Source organism: Cherax quadricarinatus, chromosome 4, assembly GCF_038502225.1.
Source record: "Cherax quadricarinatus isolate ZL_2023a chromosome 4, ASM3850222v1, whole genome shotgun sequence".
Lineage (NCBI taxonomy): Eukaryota > Metazoa > Arthropoda > Malacostraca > Decapoda > Parastacidae > Cherax > Cherax quadricarinatus.
In genome coordinates, this window is record NC_091295.1 from 63,861,775 (window position 1) to 63,879,092 (window position 17,318).

A 17,318-nucleotide genomic window follows, 5' to 3' on the forward strand; every position below is an offset into this window, starting at 1 on the left:
TCCACTTCAACATACATTCCACCACCTCCGCTTCAACATACATGACACCACCTCCATTTCAATACATGCCACCACCTCCACTTCAACACACATACTACCACCCACACTTCAACACACATACTACCACCTGCTCCTCAACATATATGATACCACCTCCACTTCAACACACATTCCACCACCCCCACTTTAGCATTTATGCCACCACCTCCACTTCAGCATACAAGCTACCACCTCCACTTCAACAAACATGCCACCACCTCCAATTTAACAAACTTGCCACCACCTGCTCTTCAACAAATATGCCACAACCTCCACTTCAACATACGTGCCATCACCTCCATTTCATCACACATACCACCACATCCACTTAAACATATATACCACTACCCGCACTTCAAATATACATGGCACGACCACCACTTCATCACGTCAGAATACATGCTACCACGTCCACTTAAACACACATATCTCCAACTCCGCTTCAACATACATGACACCACTTCCACTTAAAAACATGCCACCTCCTCTTCAACATACATGCCACCACCTCCACTTCAGCATTCATGCAATCATCTCTACTTCAACACACATGCCACCACCTCCACTTCAACACATGCCGCCACCCACACTTCAACACACTTCCACCTCCACCAGAGCATACATTACGTCACCTACACCTCAACATATATACCACCTCCTCCAATACAACAAACATGCCACCTACTTCTCTTCAACATACATGCCACCACCTCCACTTCAGCATTCATGCAATCATCTCTACTTCAACTCTCATGCCACCACCTCCACTTCAACATACATGCTACTACCTGCACTTAAACACATGCCACCACCTGCACTTCAACATACATGCCACCACATCCGCTTCAACACACATGCCAACGCCTCCACTTCAACACATGCCACCACCTGCACTTCAGCATACATTCCACCACCTCCACTTCAACACATTCCACCTCCTACTCTTCAACATACATGCCACCATCTCCACTTCAACATACATGCCATGACCCTCACTTCAGCATACATGCCACCACCTCCACGTCATGATGCATCCCACCACCTCCACTTCGTCACGCATGCCACTACTTCCACTTTAATACACATGCCACCACCTCCACTTCAACATACATGCCATAACCTCCACTTCAACGTATATGCCACCACCTCCACTTCAAGAAGCATACCACCACCTACACTTCAACATATATACCACCACCTCCACTTAACATTCATACCACTACCTCTTATTCAACATACATGATGCCACCTCCACTTCAACACACATACCGCCACCTCCACTTCAACATACATGCAACCACTCACACTTCAATACATATACCACCACCTCCACTTCAAAATACATGCCGCCGCCTCCACTTCCATATACTTGCCATTACTTCCAGTTCAAAATACATGGCACCACCTGCACTACAACACACATACCACCACCTCCACTTCAACAGACATGCCACCACCTACAGTTAAACATACACGCGACCACCTCCATTTCTACATACATGCCAGCACCTTCACATCAACATATGTGCCACCACCTCCAGTTCAACATATATTTTACCACCTCCATTTCAACATACTTGCCTCCACCTCCCCTTCAACATATGGAACCATCTCCACTTAAACATACATACCACATGCTGCCACGTCCACTTACACATAAATGCCACCACCTGCACTTCAACATACATGCCACCATCGGCACTTCATCATAAATGCAACTATCTCCGCTTCAACATACATGCCACCACCTCCACTTAAACATCCATGACACCACCTCCACTTCAAAACATGCCACCACCTCCACATCAACATACATGGCACCACCTCCTCTTCAGCATACATGCAACCACCTCCACTTCAACACACATGCCAGCACCTCCACTTCAGCACACATGCCACCACGTCCAGTTGAACACATGATTCCACCTCCACTTCAATGCGTGCCACCACCTCCACTTCAACACATATTCCACCACCTCCCATTCCACACATATGCCACCACCTCCATTTCAACACACTTGCCACCACCTCGACTTCAACCTATATTCCACCACAACCACATCAAGACACATACCACAATTTCCACTTCAACATTCATGCCACAAACTCCAATTCAACATACGTCCTGCCACCTCTACTTCATCACACATGCCACTACTTCCACTTTAATACACTTTCCACCACCTCCACTTCAACATGTATGCCACAACCTCCACTTCAACTTATATGGAACCACCTCCACTTCAAGAAACATGCCACCACCTCCACTTCAACATACATACAACCACCTCCACTTCAACGTACATGCCAACATCTCCACTTCAACACACATACCACCACATCCACTTCAACATACATGCCACAACCTCCACTTCACCACACATACCACCACCACCACTTCAGCATGCATTCCACAACGTCTAGTTCAACACACATAACACTACCTCCACTTCAACATACATGACACCACCTCCATTTCAAAACATGCCACCATCTTCACTTCAACATACATGCCACCACCTCCACTTCAGCATACATCCAACCACCTACACTTCAACACACAAGTACCCACCTCCACTTCAACACACATGCCACCACCTCCAATTCAACATACATGTCATCACCTCCACTTGAATACACATACACGACATCCACTTGAACACATGTACCACCACCCCCACTTCAAACATGCATGCCACGACCACCACTTCACAACTCATTCCACCACCAAAACGTAGGAATACATGCCACCACGTCCACTTCAACACATATACCTCCAACTCCGCTTCAACATACATGACACCACCTCCACTTCAAAACATGCCACTACCTTCTCTTCAAGATACTTGCCACCACCTCCACTTCAGCATACATGCAACCATCTCCTATTCAACATATATGCCACCACCTCCACTTCACCACTTGCTACTACCTTCATTTCAATGCATGCCACCATTTCAACTTCAACACACATAACACCACCTCCACTTCAACATACATGACACCACCTCCACTTCAAAACATGCCACCATCTTCACTTCAACATACATGCCACCACCTCCACTTCAACATACATCCAACCACCTGCACTTCAACACACAAGTACCCACCTCCACTTCAACACACATCCCACCACATCCACTTCAACACATGCTACAACCTTCACTTCAACGCATGTCACAACCTCCACTTCAAAACACATACCACCACCTCCACTTCAACACATGCCACCACTTCCACTTCAACACACTTACCATTGCCTGCACTTCTACATAAATGTCACCACCTCCACTTCAAGACACATACCACCACGCCCACCTCAGGATACATGACACCACCTCCACTTCAACTTATATACCACTACCTCCACTTCAACATACATGCCACCACCTCCACTTTAACACATATGCCACCACCTCCACTTCAACACATGCCACCACCTCTACTTCAACACATGCCACAACCTCCAATTCAATATACATGCCACCACCTCCACTTTAACACATATGCCACCACCTCCACTTCAACACATGCCACCACCTCTACTTCAACACATGCCACAACCTCCAATTCAATATACATGCCACCACCTCCACTTCAACACATATGCCGCCACCTCCTCTTCAAAACTTGCCACCACCTCCTCTTCAAAACTTGCCACCACCTGCACTTCAGCATATATGCCACCACCTCCACTTCAACACGTTCCACCACCTCCACTTCAACATACATTCCACCAACTCCACTTCAACACACGTGCCATAACCTTCACTTCAACATACCTGCCACCACTTTCACTTTAGAATACATGCCACAGTCTCCAGTTTAAGATACATTCCACCACCTCCACTTCAACATACATTCCACCACCTCCATTTCAACACACATGCCAGCACCTCCACTTCAGCACACATGCCACCACGTCCAGTTGAACACATGATTCCACCTCCACTTCAATGCATGCCACCACCTCCACTTCAACACATATGCCACCACCTCCCATTCCACACACTTGCCACCACCTCCATTTCAACACACTTGCCACCACCTCGACTTCAACCTATATTCCACCACAACCACATCAAGACACATACCACCATTTCCACTTCAACATTCATGCCACAAACTCCAATTCAACATACGTCCCGCCACCTCCACTTCATCACACAAGCCACTACTTCCACTTTAATACACTTGCCACCACCTCCACTTCAACTTATACGGAACCACCTCCACTTCAAGAAACATGCCACCACCTCCACTTCAACATACATACAACCACTTCCACTTCAACGTACATGTCAGCACCTCCACTTCAACACACATACCACCACATCCACTTCAACATTCATGCCACCATTCACATTTCACCACACATACCACCACCTCCACTACAGCTTTACATGCCATCGCCTCCACGTCAACATACATGCCACCACCTCCACTTCTGCACACCTGCCACCACCTCCGCTTCAAGACACGTACTACCACCTCCAGTTGAACATACATGCGACCACCTAAAATTCAACATAGATGCCACCAACTCCTCTTCAACACACGACACCACTTGTACTTCAACATACATTCCACCACCTCTGCTTCAACATACATGCCACCACCTCCATTTCAATACATGCCACCACCTCCACTTCAACGCACATACTACCACCCCCACTTCAACACACTACCACCTGCTCTTCAACATACATGTTTCCACCTCCACTTCAACATACATTCCACCACCCCCACTTTAGCATTTATGCCACCACCTCCACTTCAGCATAGAAGCAACCACCTCCTCTTCAACAAACATGCCACCACCTCCAATTTAACAAACTTGCCACCACCTGCTCTTCAACAAATATGCCACAACCTCCACTTCAACATTCATGCAACTGCCTCCACTTCAACACATGCCACCATCTCCACTTCAACATATATACCACCATTTCTACTTCAACATACATGAAACCATCTCCACTTAAACATACATGCCACATGCCACCATGTCCACTTCAACATATGTGCCACCATCTCCACTTCAATATACGTGACACCACCTCCACTTCAATATACATGGCACCACCTCCAGTTCAGCATAAATGCAACGATCTCCACTTCAACACACATGCCAGCACCTCCACTTCAACACACATGCCACCATCCCCCCCTTCAACACACATGCCATCACCTCCACTTCAAGATACATGCCACCACCTCCACTTGAACATACATGCCACCACCTCCATTTCAACACATGCCACCACCTCCACTTCAAGATACTTTTCACCACCTCCACTTCAAAACACACACAACCTCCTCCACTTCAGCATACTTGCAACACCTCCACTTCAGCATGCATACCAACATCTCCACTTGAACATAAATGCCATCACCTCCACTTCAGCGTACATGCAACCACCTCCGCTTCTACATACATCCAACCACCTCCACTTCAACACACATGGCACTACCTCCACTTCAACAAACATGCCACAACCTCCACTTCAACGTTCATGCCACCACCTCCTCTTCAAAATATATGCCACCACGTCCACTTCAACACACATTCCACAACATCCACTTCAACATGCATGCCACTACTTTCACTTCAACATACATGCCACCACCTCCAATTAAACATACATAACACCACTTCCGCTTCATCGTTTATGCCACCACCTCTACTTCAACACACTTACCACCAACTCCGCTTCAACATACATGCTACCACCTCCACTTCAACGTACATTCCACCACCTCCACTTGAACATTCTTGTCACCACCTTCACTTCAACACATGCCACCATCTCCACTTCAACATACATGCCACCACCTACTCTTCAACACCACCTTCAGTTCAACATACATGCGACCACCTCGACTTCAGTATACATGCCACCACCTCCACCTCAACATACATGCCACCATCTCCACTTCAACATACTTGCCACCACTTCCACTTCAAAATACATGCCACCTCCTCCACTTCAATACACATACCTCCACCTCCACTTCAACCTACGTGCCACTACCTCCAGTTCAACATACATGCGACCACCTCCACTTCAACATTCATGCCACCACCTGCGCTTCAAAACATACTACCTCCTCCTCTTTAACATTCATGCCACCACCTCTACTTCAACGTACATTCCACCACCTCCACTTCAACATACATGCCACCACCTCCTCTTCAAAATACATGGCAGCACCTCCAGTTCAACATACATGCGACCACTTTCATTTCAGCATTCATGCCACCACCTCCATTTCAACATACATGCCACTGTCTCCTCTTCAACATACATGCCACAATCTCCACTTCAACATACATGCCACCATCTCCACTTCAACATACATGCCACCACCTCCACTTTAACATACATGCCACCTTCTCCACTTCAACATACATACCACCACTTACACTTCAACATACATGCCACCACCTCCACCTCAACATACATGCCACCATCTGCACTTCAACATACATGCCACCATCTCCACTTCAACATACATGCCATCATCTCCACTTCAACATACATGGCACCACTTCCATTTCAACATGCATGCCACCACCTCCACTTTAAGACACATACCACCACCTCCACTTCAACCCACGTGCCACTACCTCCAGTTCAACATACATGCGACCACCTCCACTTCAACATACATGCCTCCACGTCCACTTCAAAACATTCCACCTCCTCCACTTCAACATACATGCCACCACCTCTACTTCAATGTACATTCCTCCACCTCCACTTCAACATACATACCACTACTTCCACTTCAACATACATGCCATCATGTCCACTTCAACATACATGCAACTACCTCCACTTCAACATACATGGCAGCACCTTCAATTCAACATACATGCGACCATCTTCATTTCAACATACATGCCACCACCTCCTCTTCAACATACATGCCACCACCTCCACTTCAACATACATGCCACCATATCCACTTCAGCATACATGCCACCATTTCCACTTCAACATTCATGCCATTATCTTCAATATACATGCCTCATACCACCTCCTCCACTTCAACCCACTTGATGCTACCTCCATTTCAACATACATACGACCACCTCCCCTTCATCATGCATGCCACCACGCCCACTTCAAAACATGCCACCTCCTCCACTTCAACATACATACCACCACCTCTACTTCAATGTACATTCCTCTAACTCCACTTCAACATACATATCACCACCTTCACTTCAACACATGCCACCACCTCCACTTCAACATACATGCCTCCACCTTCACTTCAACATACATGGCAGCACCTCCAGTTCAACATACATGTGACCACCTTCATTCCAGCTTACATGCCACCACCTCCACTTCAACATACATGCCACCACTTCCATTTCAACATTTATGTCACGAAATTCACTTGAACACATGCCACCACCTCCACTTCGACATTCATGCCACCACCTCTAATTCAATGCACATTCCTCCACCTCCACTTCAACATACATGTCACAACCTTCACTTCAACACATGCCACCACCTCCACTTCAATATACATGCCACCACCTCCTCTTCAACATACATGGCAGCACCTCCAGTTCAACATACAGGCGACCACGCTCATTTAAACATACATGCCAGCACCTCCACTTCAGCATACCTGCCACCGTCTCTACTTCAACATACATGCCACCATTTCCAGTTCAACATACATGCCACCATCTCCACTTCAACATACATGCCACCATTTCCACTTCAACATTCATGCCATCATCTTCACTTCAATATACATGCCTCATACCTCCTCCTCCACTTCAACCCAAGTGCTACTTCCTCCAGTTCTACATACATGCGACCACCTCCTCTTCAACATACATGCCACCACGCCCACTTCAAAACATGCCACCTCCTCCACTTCAACATACATGCCACCACCTCTTCTTTAATGTAGATTCCTCTAACTCCACTTCAACATACATATCACCACCTTCACTTCAACACATGCCACCACCTCCATTTCAACATACATGCCTCCACCTTCACTTCAACATACATGCCACCACCTCCACTTCAGCATTCATGTCACGAAATTCACTTGAACACATGCCACCATCTCTACTTCAACATACATGCCACCATTTCCAGTTCAACATACATGCTACCATCTTCACTTCTACATACATGCCTCATGCCACCTCCTCCACTTCAACATACATGCTACCACCTCCACTTGAACATACATGCCACCACCTCCACTTCAACATACGTGCCACAACCTCTACTTCAACATACATACCACCACCGTCACTTCAACACACATGCCACTACATCTTCATCAACACTTGCTCTTCAACACGTAGGCGTCCATCTGCACTTTACTACTCATGCCACCTCCTCTGCTTCACGACACTTGTAGCACCTCCATTTTAAAGGAAATACCACCTCTTCCACCTCATCACACAGACCACCACCTTCACTACAGTGTACCTGTTCCACCTCCTTTTAAAGTACATGTACCACCTCCTGTGCAGTTCACTTGTTCTTTATGTCAACACTTGTACCATCTCTTCTTGCACACATGTGCCACCACCTCCACTTGCACTACCTCCACTCAACTCACTAGCACCACCTCCACTTAACTCATTTGCACCACATCCAATCAACTCACTTGCATCACCTTCACTCAACTCAGTTGCACCACCTCCACTCAACTCACTTGCACCACCTTCACTCAACTCATTTGCACCAACTCCACTCAACTCACTTGCACCACCTTCACTCAACTCAGTTACACCACATCCACTCAACTCACTTGCATCGCCTTCACTCAACTCACTTGCGCCACCTCCACTCAATTCATTTGCACCACCTCCACTCAACTCAGTTGCACCAACTCCACTCAACTCACTTGCATCACCTTCATTCAACTCATTTGCACCACCTCCACTCAACTCACTTGCACCACCTCCACTCAACTCACTTGCACCACCTCCACTCAACTCACTTGCACCAACTCCACTCAACTCACTTGCATCACCTTCACTTAACTCATTTGCACCACCTCCACTCAACTCACTTGCACCACCTCCACATAACTCACTTGCACCACCTTCACTCAACTCACTTGCACCACTTCCACTCAACTCACTTGCACCACCTTCACTCAACTCACTTGCACCACGTCCGCATAACTCACTTGCACCACCTTCACTCAACTCACTTGCACCACCTCCACTCAACTCACTTGCACCACCTGCACTCAACTCACTTGCACCACCTTCACTCAACTCACTTGCACCACCTCCACTCAACTCAGTTGCACCACCTTCACTCAACTCACTTGCACCACCTCCACTCAACTCACTTGCACCACCTCCACTCAACTCACTTGCACCACCTTCACTCAACTCACTTGCACCACCTCCACTCAACTCAGTTGCACCACCTCCACTCAACTCACTTGCATCACCTTCACTCACCTCACTTGCACCACCTCCACATAACTCACTTGCACCACCTCCACTCAACTCACTTGCACCACCTCCACTCAACTCACTTGCACCACCTCCACTCAACTCACTTGCACCACCTCCACTCAACTCACTTGCACCACCTTCACTCACCTCACTTGCACCACCTCCACATAACTCACTTGCACCACCTCCACTCAACTCACTTGCACCACCTCCACTCAACTCACTTGCACCACCTCCACTCAACTCACTAGCATCACCTTCACTCACCTCACTTGCACCACCTCCACATAACTCACTTGCACCACCTCCACTCAACTCAGTTGCACTACCTCCACTCAACTCACTTGCATCACCTTCACTCACCTCACTTGCACCACCTCCACATAACTCACTTGCACCACCTCCACATAACTCACTTGCACCACCTCCACATAACTCACTTGCACCACCTCCACATAACTCACTTGCACCACCTCCACATAACTCACTTGCACCACCTCCACATAACTCACTTGCACCACCTCCACATAACTCACTTGCACCACCTCCACATAACTCACTTGCACCACCTCCACATAACTCACTTGCACCACCTCCACATAACTCACTTGCACCACCTCCACATAACTCACTTGCACCACCTCCACATAACTCACTTGCACCACCTCCACATAACTCACTTGCACCACCTCCACATAACTCACTTGCACCACCTCCACATAACTCACTTGCACCACCTCCACATAACTCACTTGCACCACCTCCACATAACTCACTTGCACCACCTCCACATAACTCACTTGCACCACCTCCACATAACTCACTTGCACCACCTCCACATAACTCACTTGCACCACCTCCACATAACTCACTTGCACCACCTCCACATAACTCACTTGCACCACCTCCACATAACTCACTTGCACCACCTCCACGTAACTCACTTACACCACCTCCACATAACTCACTTGCACCACCTCCACATAACTCACTTGCACCACCTCCACATAACTCACTTGCACCACCTCCACATAACTCACTTGCACCACCTCCACATAACTCACTTGCACCACCTCCACATAACTCACTTGCACCACCTCCACATAACTCACTTGCACCACCTCCACATAACTCACTTGCACCACCTCCACGTAACTCACTTGCACCACCTCCACATAACTCACTTGCACCACCTCCACATAACTCACTTGCACCACCTCCACTTCAACATCTTGTTAACTTCTCTACACTCGCTACTTAAACACACAGTCCCACACCTTTAGTTTTACATTCCTGTAATACTTATACTTTCCTCAAGTACCATTGCGTCAGTCTGAGCATGTAGGCTGTCTCCTCCGCTTCAGCCATACATGCCACCACCACTTCAACACACATGTTCCCACCTTCGCTTCAACACACGCTTCCTTCTTCATTTCAGCACCCTTCACCTCCACTTCTCCACACATAACACTGCCTCCATTTGAACATGCAAGCTTCACGTCAATACACTCGCCACACCTCCCCTTCAACATGCAAGCTTCACGTCAATACACTCGCCACACCTCCCCTTCAACATGCAAGCTTCACGTCAACACACTCGCCACACCTCCCCTTCAACATGCAAGCTTCACGGCAACACACTCGCCACACCTCCCCTTCAACATGCCAGCTTCACGTCAATACACTCGCCACACCTCCCCTTCAACATGCAAGCTTCACGTCAATACACTCGCCACACCTCCCCTTCAACATGCAAGCTTCACGTCAATACACTCGCCACACCTCCCCTTCAACATGCAAGCTTCACGTCAACACACTCGCCACACCTCCCCTTCAACATGCAAGCTTCACGGCAACACACTTGCCACACCTCCCCTTCAACATGCCAGCTTCACGTCAATACACTCGCCACACCTCCCCTTCAACATGCAAGCTTCACGTCAATACACTCGCCACACCTCCCCTTCAACATGCAAGCTTCACGTCAATACACTCGCCACACCTCCCCTTCAACATGCAAGCTTCACGTCAATACACTCGCCACACCTCCCCTTCAACATGCAAGCTTCACGTCAACACACTCGCCACACCTCCCCTTCAACATGCAAGCTTCACGTCAACACACTCGCCACACCTCCCCTTCAACATGCAAGCTTCACGTCAACACACTCGCCACACCTCCCCTTCAACATGCAAGCTTCACGTCAATACACTCGCCACACCTCCCCTTCAACATGCCAGCTTCACGTCAATACACTCGCCACACCTCCCTTTCAACATGCAAGCTTCACGTCAACACGCTCGCCACACCTCCCCTTCAACATGCAAGCTTCACGTCAACACACTCGCCACACCTCCCCTTCAACATGCAAGCTTCACGTCAATACACTAGCCACACCTCCCCTTCAACATGCAAGCTTCACGTCAACACACTCGCCACACCTCCCCTTCAACATGCAAGCTTCACGTCAACACACTCGCCACACCTCCCCTTCAACATGCAAGCTTCACGTCAACACACTCGCTACACCTCCCCTTCAACATGCAAGCTTCACGTCAACACACTCGCCACACCTCCCCTTCAACATGCAAGCTTCACGTCAACACACTCGCCACACCTCCCCTTCAACATGCAAGCTTCACGTCAACACACTCGCCACACCTCCCCTTCAACATGCAAGCTTCACGTCAACACACTCGTCACACCTCCCTTTCAACATGCAAGCTTCACGTCAACACGCTCGCCACACCTCCCCTTCAACATGCAAGCTTCACGTCAACACACTCGCCACGCCTCCCTTTCAACATGCAAGCTTCACGTCAACACGCTCGCCACACCTCCCCTTGAACATGCAAGCTTCACGTCAACACACTCGCTACACCTCCCCTTCAACATGCAAGCTTCACGTCAACACACTCGCCACACCTCCCCTTCAACATGCAAGCTTCACGTCAACACACTCGCCACGCCTCCCCTTCAACATGCAAGCTTCACGTCAACACACTCGCTACACCTCCCCTTCAACATGCAAGCTTCACGTCAACACACTCGCCACACCTCCCCTTCAACATGCAAGCTTCACGTCAACACACTCGCCACACATCCCCTTCAACATGCAAGCTTCACGTCAACACACTCGCCACACCTTCCCTGCAACAACGTACTCGTATATTCATTACTAGCTCCATCATAACCTAAACTATGTTTTGGAATTCAATGAATAACAGAATGATAGGTGATCCCTTAATGAATTCTTGGTGAATGATTGTTTAACATAGGTTGAATAACTGACTGATCTTCTCACCTGAGTCTGTGACTGACAACAGCAAGGGGATCAGAGGAAGGACCCATCTTGCAGGTGCTAGTTGGATGCCAGAAGGAGGAGGACATGTGTTGTATGTAGCATCCAAAGTACCTGAACGACCCGAATTTCTCCCCCTCACACCCTGGTACAGGCTGAGAGAAGACATTAACAAGATAATTATCATTCATTAAATATCACACCACGTTACTGATATATGATGCGACTTTAAGCGCAGTAAAATACTGACAACTACAATTTCTAGTAATTCTTACCTTTTCGTGGAACTTTGACTTGAGTCGAGATCTGAGAGCAGTTGTGTTGCCGAGGATCATTAACTTCTTGATACCTACGATAGATACAAATATGCAAATCAATATATATGATTTTCTTTTCATAGCAAACAACTTTCTCATTTAACTGGCATCCCTTAAGTGGTTGCCTGATTTTTATTTTATATATAATATTTTTCCTTCTTTCGACTTTTTGCTTATTTCGTTCATGGCACTTGAAATCCTCCTTCGATTGACTTCAAATGTGTACAACTATTTGTATGTACAAATTCCATATACCTAAGGTTTGTAGAATTCATTCCAGTATTCCATGAATTGGTTCGATAACCTCCAATCCAGTATTCCATGAATTGGTTCGATAACCTCCAAAAACCTCTGCTGCATGGCATCAAATGTAAAAAAAAAAAAAAAAAAAGCCTCCCACTTTGACGACGGCGCAGAGTGATGCTGGAGTGTGTAAATGTACACTAGCCAATTTTACAAGAAAAATCATGTAAGTTAACACTGTGAAGGTGAAATTTTGAAATTATATTGAAACTATTGAATGTCGTGGGAAAGGTTGAGTTCAGAGTAATAACTAGAGGATTTCTTTTTTGATAGGTTTCAAAATTTCAGAGTTGCTGGGTTTCATTGAAAGAAAGTTTGGCATTCAATTTGAGCTGTGCAAATTTTAATTTTCCAATTATATTATATAAATTAGTTTAAATGTGAGAACTAGGAAAGACCTCTGCTCGAAGAGCTTATCTATGGTAATTGGAAGTATTTTGTGTTTAATTAAGGGCTGTATAGGTGTTAGTTTGCATGGTGTATAGAAAAAAATAAGAAATAAGACTTTCTTAATGAAGATAGAATCAACTGTTTTATCTTTCAGGGCTCTTCAGTATTTTAAATTCAATAAAGCTGCTACCATCTTCACTTCTACATACATGCCTCATGCCACCTCCTCCACTTCAACATACATGCAACCATCTCCACTTCAATATACATGCCTTAATCTCCACTTCAACATACTTGCCACCATCTCCACTTCAACATACATGCCACCACCATGCCACTCACGCTTTTATGGTTTTCTTAGTTGATTCGAGTTTAATGAGCCCTTAAATATTATGTTTTCACACAAGTGTATGCTAAAGCCGGTCATAGTGTTAGGAACAGTGTTCATGTCTTCCATTAATTGCCTCCAAAATCCTTTGAACTTACAAAGCATTCCATAAACAACACTTTTGGTAAAACATATTAACAATGGCTCAAACCCCTTCATCTCTTCTTAACACAAATATTAATTATGATAAACCACGACTCTAGAACATTAACTAAAGTAATAAATTAATACAATTTATTTCAAGCTGCCTCCAGACCTTTTCTTTATGAGTTCAGAATGCCTTAAGAGCTTCAATTATCAACCCTGGTCATCTAAAACTAGGGAAACGTCCCTGGAACAACTGGCTTGTACAGGTTATCTTCGCTTGGCACTATAATACCAACTGGCTTCTGTGCAATAACTTTAAAGAGCCTCTTCGTAGATGTTTGGTGCTGTTAATGGTGTGTATAGGTACCATTATGCCACTTTTAATCTCGAAAATGTATTATGCCACTCAAGTGGCGTGACGAGACCAACAGGACAATCGCCGCCAGCACGCGCGTAGCAACACACACATCATGCCAGCAATCAGACTCGTCGGTGATTATGAAAATAATAATAATACTAATTTTTTTATTATTATTATTAACACATTGGCTGATTCCCACCAAGGCAGGGTGGCCCGAAAAAGAAAAACTTTCACCATCATTCACTCCATCACTGTCTTGCCAGAAGGGTGCTTTACACTACAGTTTTTAAACTGCAACATTAACACCCCTCCTTCAGAGTGCAGGCACTGTACTTCCCATCTCCAGGACTCAAGTCCGGCCTGTCGGTTTCCCTGAATCCCTTCATAAATGTTACTTTGCTCACACTCCAACAGCACGTCAAGTATTAAAAGCCATTTGTCTCCATTCACTCCTATCAAACACGCTCACGCATGCCTGCTGGAAGTTCAAGCCCCTCGCACACAAAACCTCCTTTACCCCCTTCCTCCAACCTTTCCTAGGCTGACCCCTACCCCGCCTTCCTTCCACTACAGACTGATACACTCTTAAAGTCATACTGTTTCGCTCCATTCTCTCTACATGTCCGAACCACCTCAACAACCCTTCCTCAGCCCTCTGGACAACAGTTTTGGTAATCCCGCATCTCCTCCTAACTTCCAAACTACGAATTCTCTGCATTATATTCACACCACACATTGCCCTCAGACATGACACCTCCACTGCCTCCAGCCTTTTCCTCGCTGCAACATTCATCTCCCATGCTTCACACCCATATAAGAGCGTTGGTAAAACTATACTCTCATACGTCTATACTCTCAGTCGTCAGTGGTCAGTCGTCACGTGAGGTCACAGACCCTGAGCTGCTTTGGGGATTAGTGTGGACGGTTACAAAGCATGGCTTGCTTCTGCAGTGTTTTAAAAATTGAGGTTGGAGAGTTGAAGGAGGAGGTCTTGCTTCTCCAGGAGGAGATTAGGAGGCTGAAGGTCCACCTCAATGGGTCTGGGAGAGAGTGTGAGGTGGCTGGAGTTGTGGGGAATGAGGCTTCAAGTGAGGTGCAGTCTGTCTCTCGCTGTGAGGAGGCTGTAGTTGGGGAGGTAGCAACGGCTACCAGCAGTGAGGTGCAGTCCAGCACCTGCTACAAGTGTCGAGTGGTTCACAGTAATGGAAGGCGCATTAGAGTAAGGAAAGTTAAGAGTGAAGATCTGAAGGTAGGAAATCGCTTCTCAGTTCTTCAGGATGAATGTACTTCAGTGGCCAGTGAAGGTAAGGGTACTACTGCCCCTGCTAATGGAGGTAAGCGCATTCTTGTGGTTGGTGACTCTCAGGTAAGATATATTGACCGTGCTTTTTGTAATAGGAATAAGAAGATGAGGGATAGAGTGTGCTTCCCTGGAGCTGGTGTTGGGGACATTGTCAACAAGCTGGATAATATCATGTCAGGTAATGGGAACAAGCCCATTATCTGTCTCAGTGCTGGTGGAAATGATATTGGGAAGGGTAGGAGAGAAGAGCTGCTAGATAAGTACAGGTCAGCTATAGATTTCATTAAGTCTAAGGGAGGGATCCCAATCATATGTAGTATCTTGCCTAGAAGGGGAGTAGGAAATGAATGGTTGTCTAGGGCAATTGGTGTAAATTGCTGGCTAGACAGATACTGCAAGGAACTTGCAATCCCATTCATTGACAACTGGAACAACTTTTATGGCAAACATGATATGTATGCAAGGGATGGGGTACATCTCTCTGGGGCTGGGGTGGTAGCACTTGCAGACTCGATTGAGAAGGCCATTGGTGAAATGCCTATGATTTTAAACTGATGGAAGATAGAGGTATGGGTGTGTGTGGGAAACAAGCAGGTTGCAACACTTGGGTTGGAAACAGTAAATGTATAAAAGGCATTCAGCATGAAGTTATAAATAAAGACAATAGATCAGGTCAGCAAACAAAGGGGGACAGCAGAGGGCAGCAAGGGACTAGCTCCCTTAAGGTTTACTATACTAATAGCAGGAGTGTAAGAAATAAGATAGATGAGCTAAGATTAATTGCAAGTGCAGGAAACATAGATATTATTGCTATAACAGAGACCTGGCTCAATCTGAAAGATAGAGAGATGCCCTCTGAATGTCACATACAAGGCTATAAATTATTCCACACTGACAGGGTCAACAGGAAAGGTGGTGGAGTAGCGATGTACGTCAGAGACAATTTAAATTGTTGTGTTAGACAAGATATTAAATTAGAAGCGTCAGCCACTGAATCTGTTTGGTTACAGCTTCTCGAGGGCCGAGAAAAACTAATTTTGGGTGTGATTTACAGGGCCCCAAATCTTGATAGGGAGTGCAGTAAACTTCTATGGGACGAAATTCGTAAGGCATCTACATACGAAAATGTTGTGCTAATGGGAGATTTCAACTATAGACAGATTGGAGCAATTTGACAGGAAATTTAGAGTCAGGTGACTTTCTTGATACGATCCAGGATTGTTTTTTAAAATAGTTTGTGACAGAGCCAACTAGGGGAAATAACCTCCTTGACTTGGTTCTTGCCAGTAGGGAAACACTAATTAATAATCTTGAGGTTAATGATGAGCTTGGGGAAAGTGATCACAAATCACTCAGTTT

The 17,318-nt window shown here is 46.4% G+C and overlaps 1 protein-coding gene across 1 annotated transcript in view; it reads right to left on the reverse strand.

Annotated features, from left to right (window-relative positions):
- The window catches only part of LOC128684336 (glucose dehydrogenase [FAD, quinone]-like), a 206,842-nt gene that overhangs the window by 48,765 nt on the left and 140,759 nt on the right, over positions 1-17,318 (reverse strand). Inside the window, exons 11-12 of the mRNA XM_070098289.1 lie at positions 13,086-13,159; positions 12,814-12,965 (exon numbers count right to left, since the gene is read on the reverse strand). Coding sequence (XP_069954390.1) covers positions 12,814-12,965; positions 13,086-13,159 — 226 coding nt within the window. The remainder of the gene's footprint in view (positions 1-12,813; positions 12,966-13,085; positions 13,160-17,318) is intronic.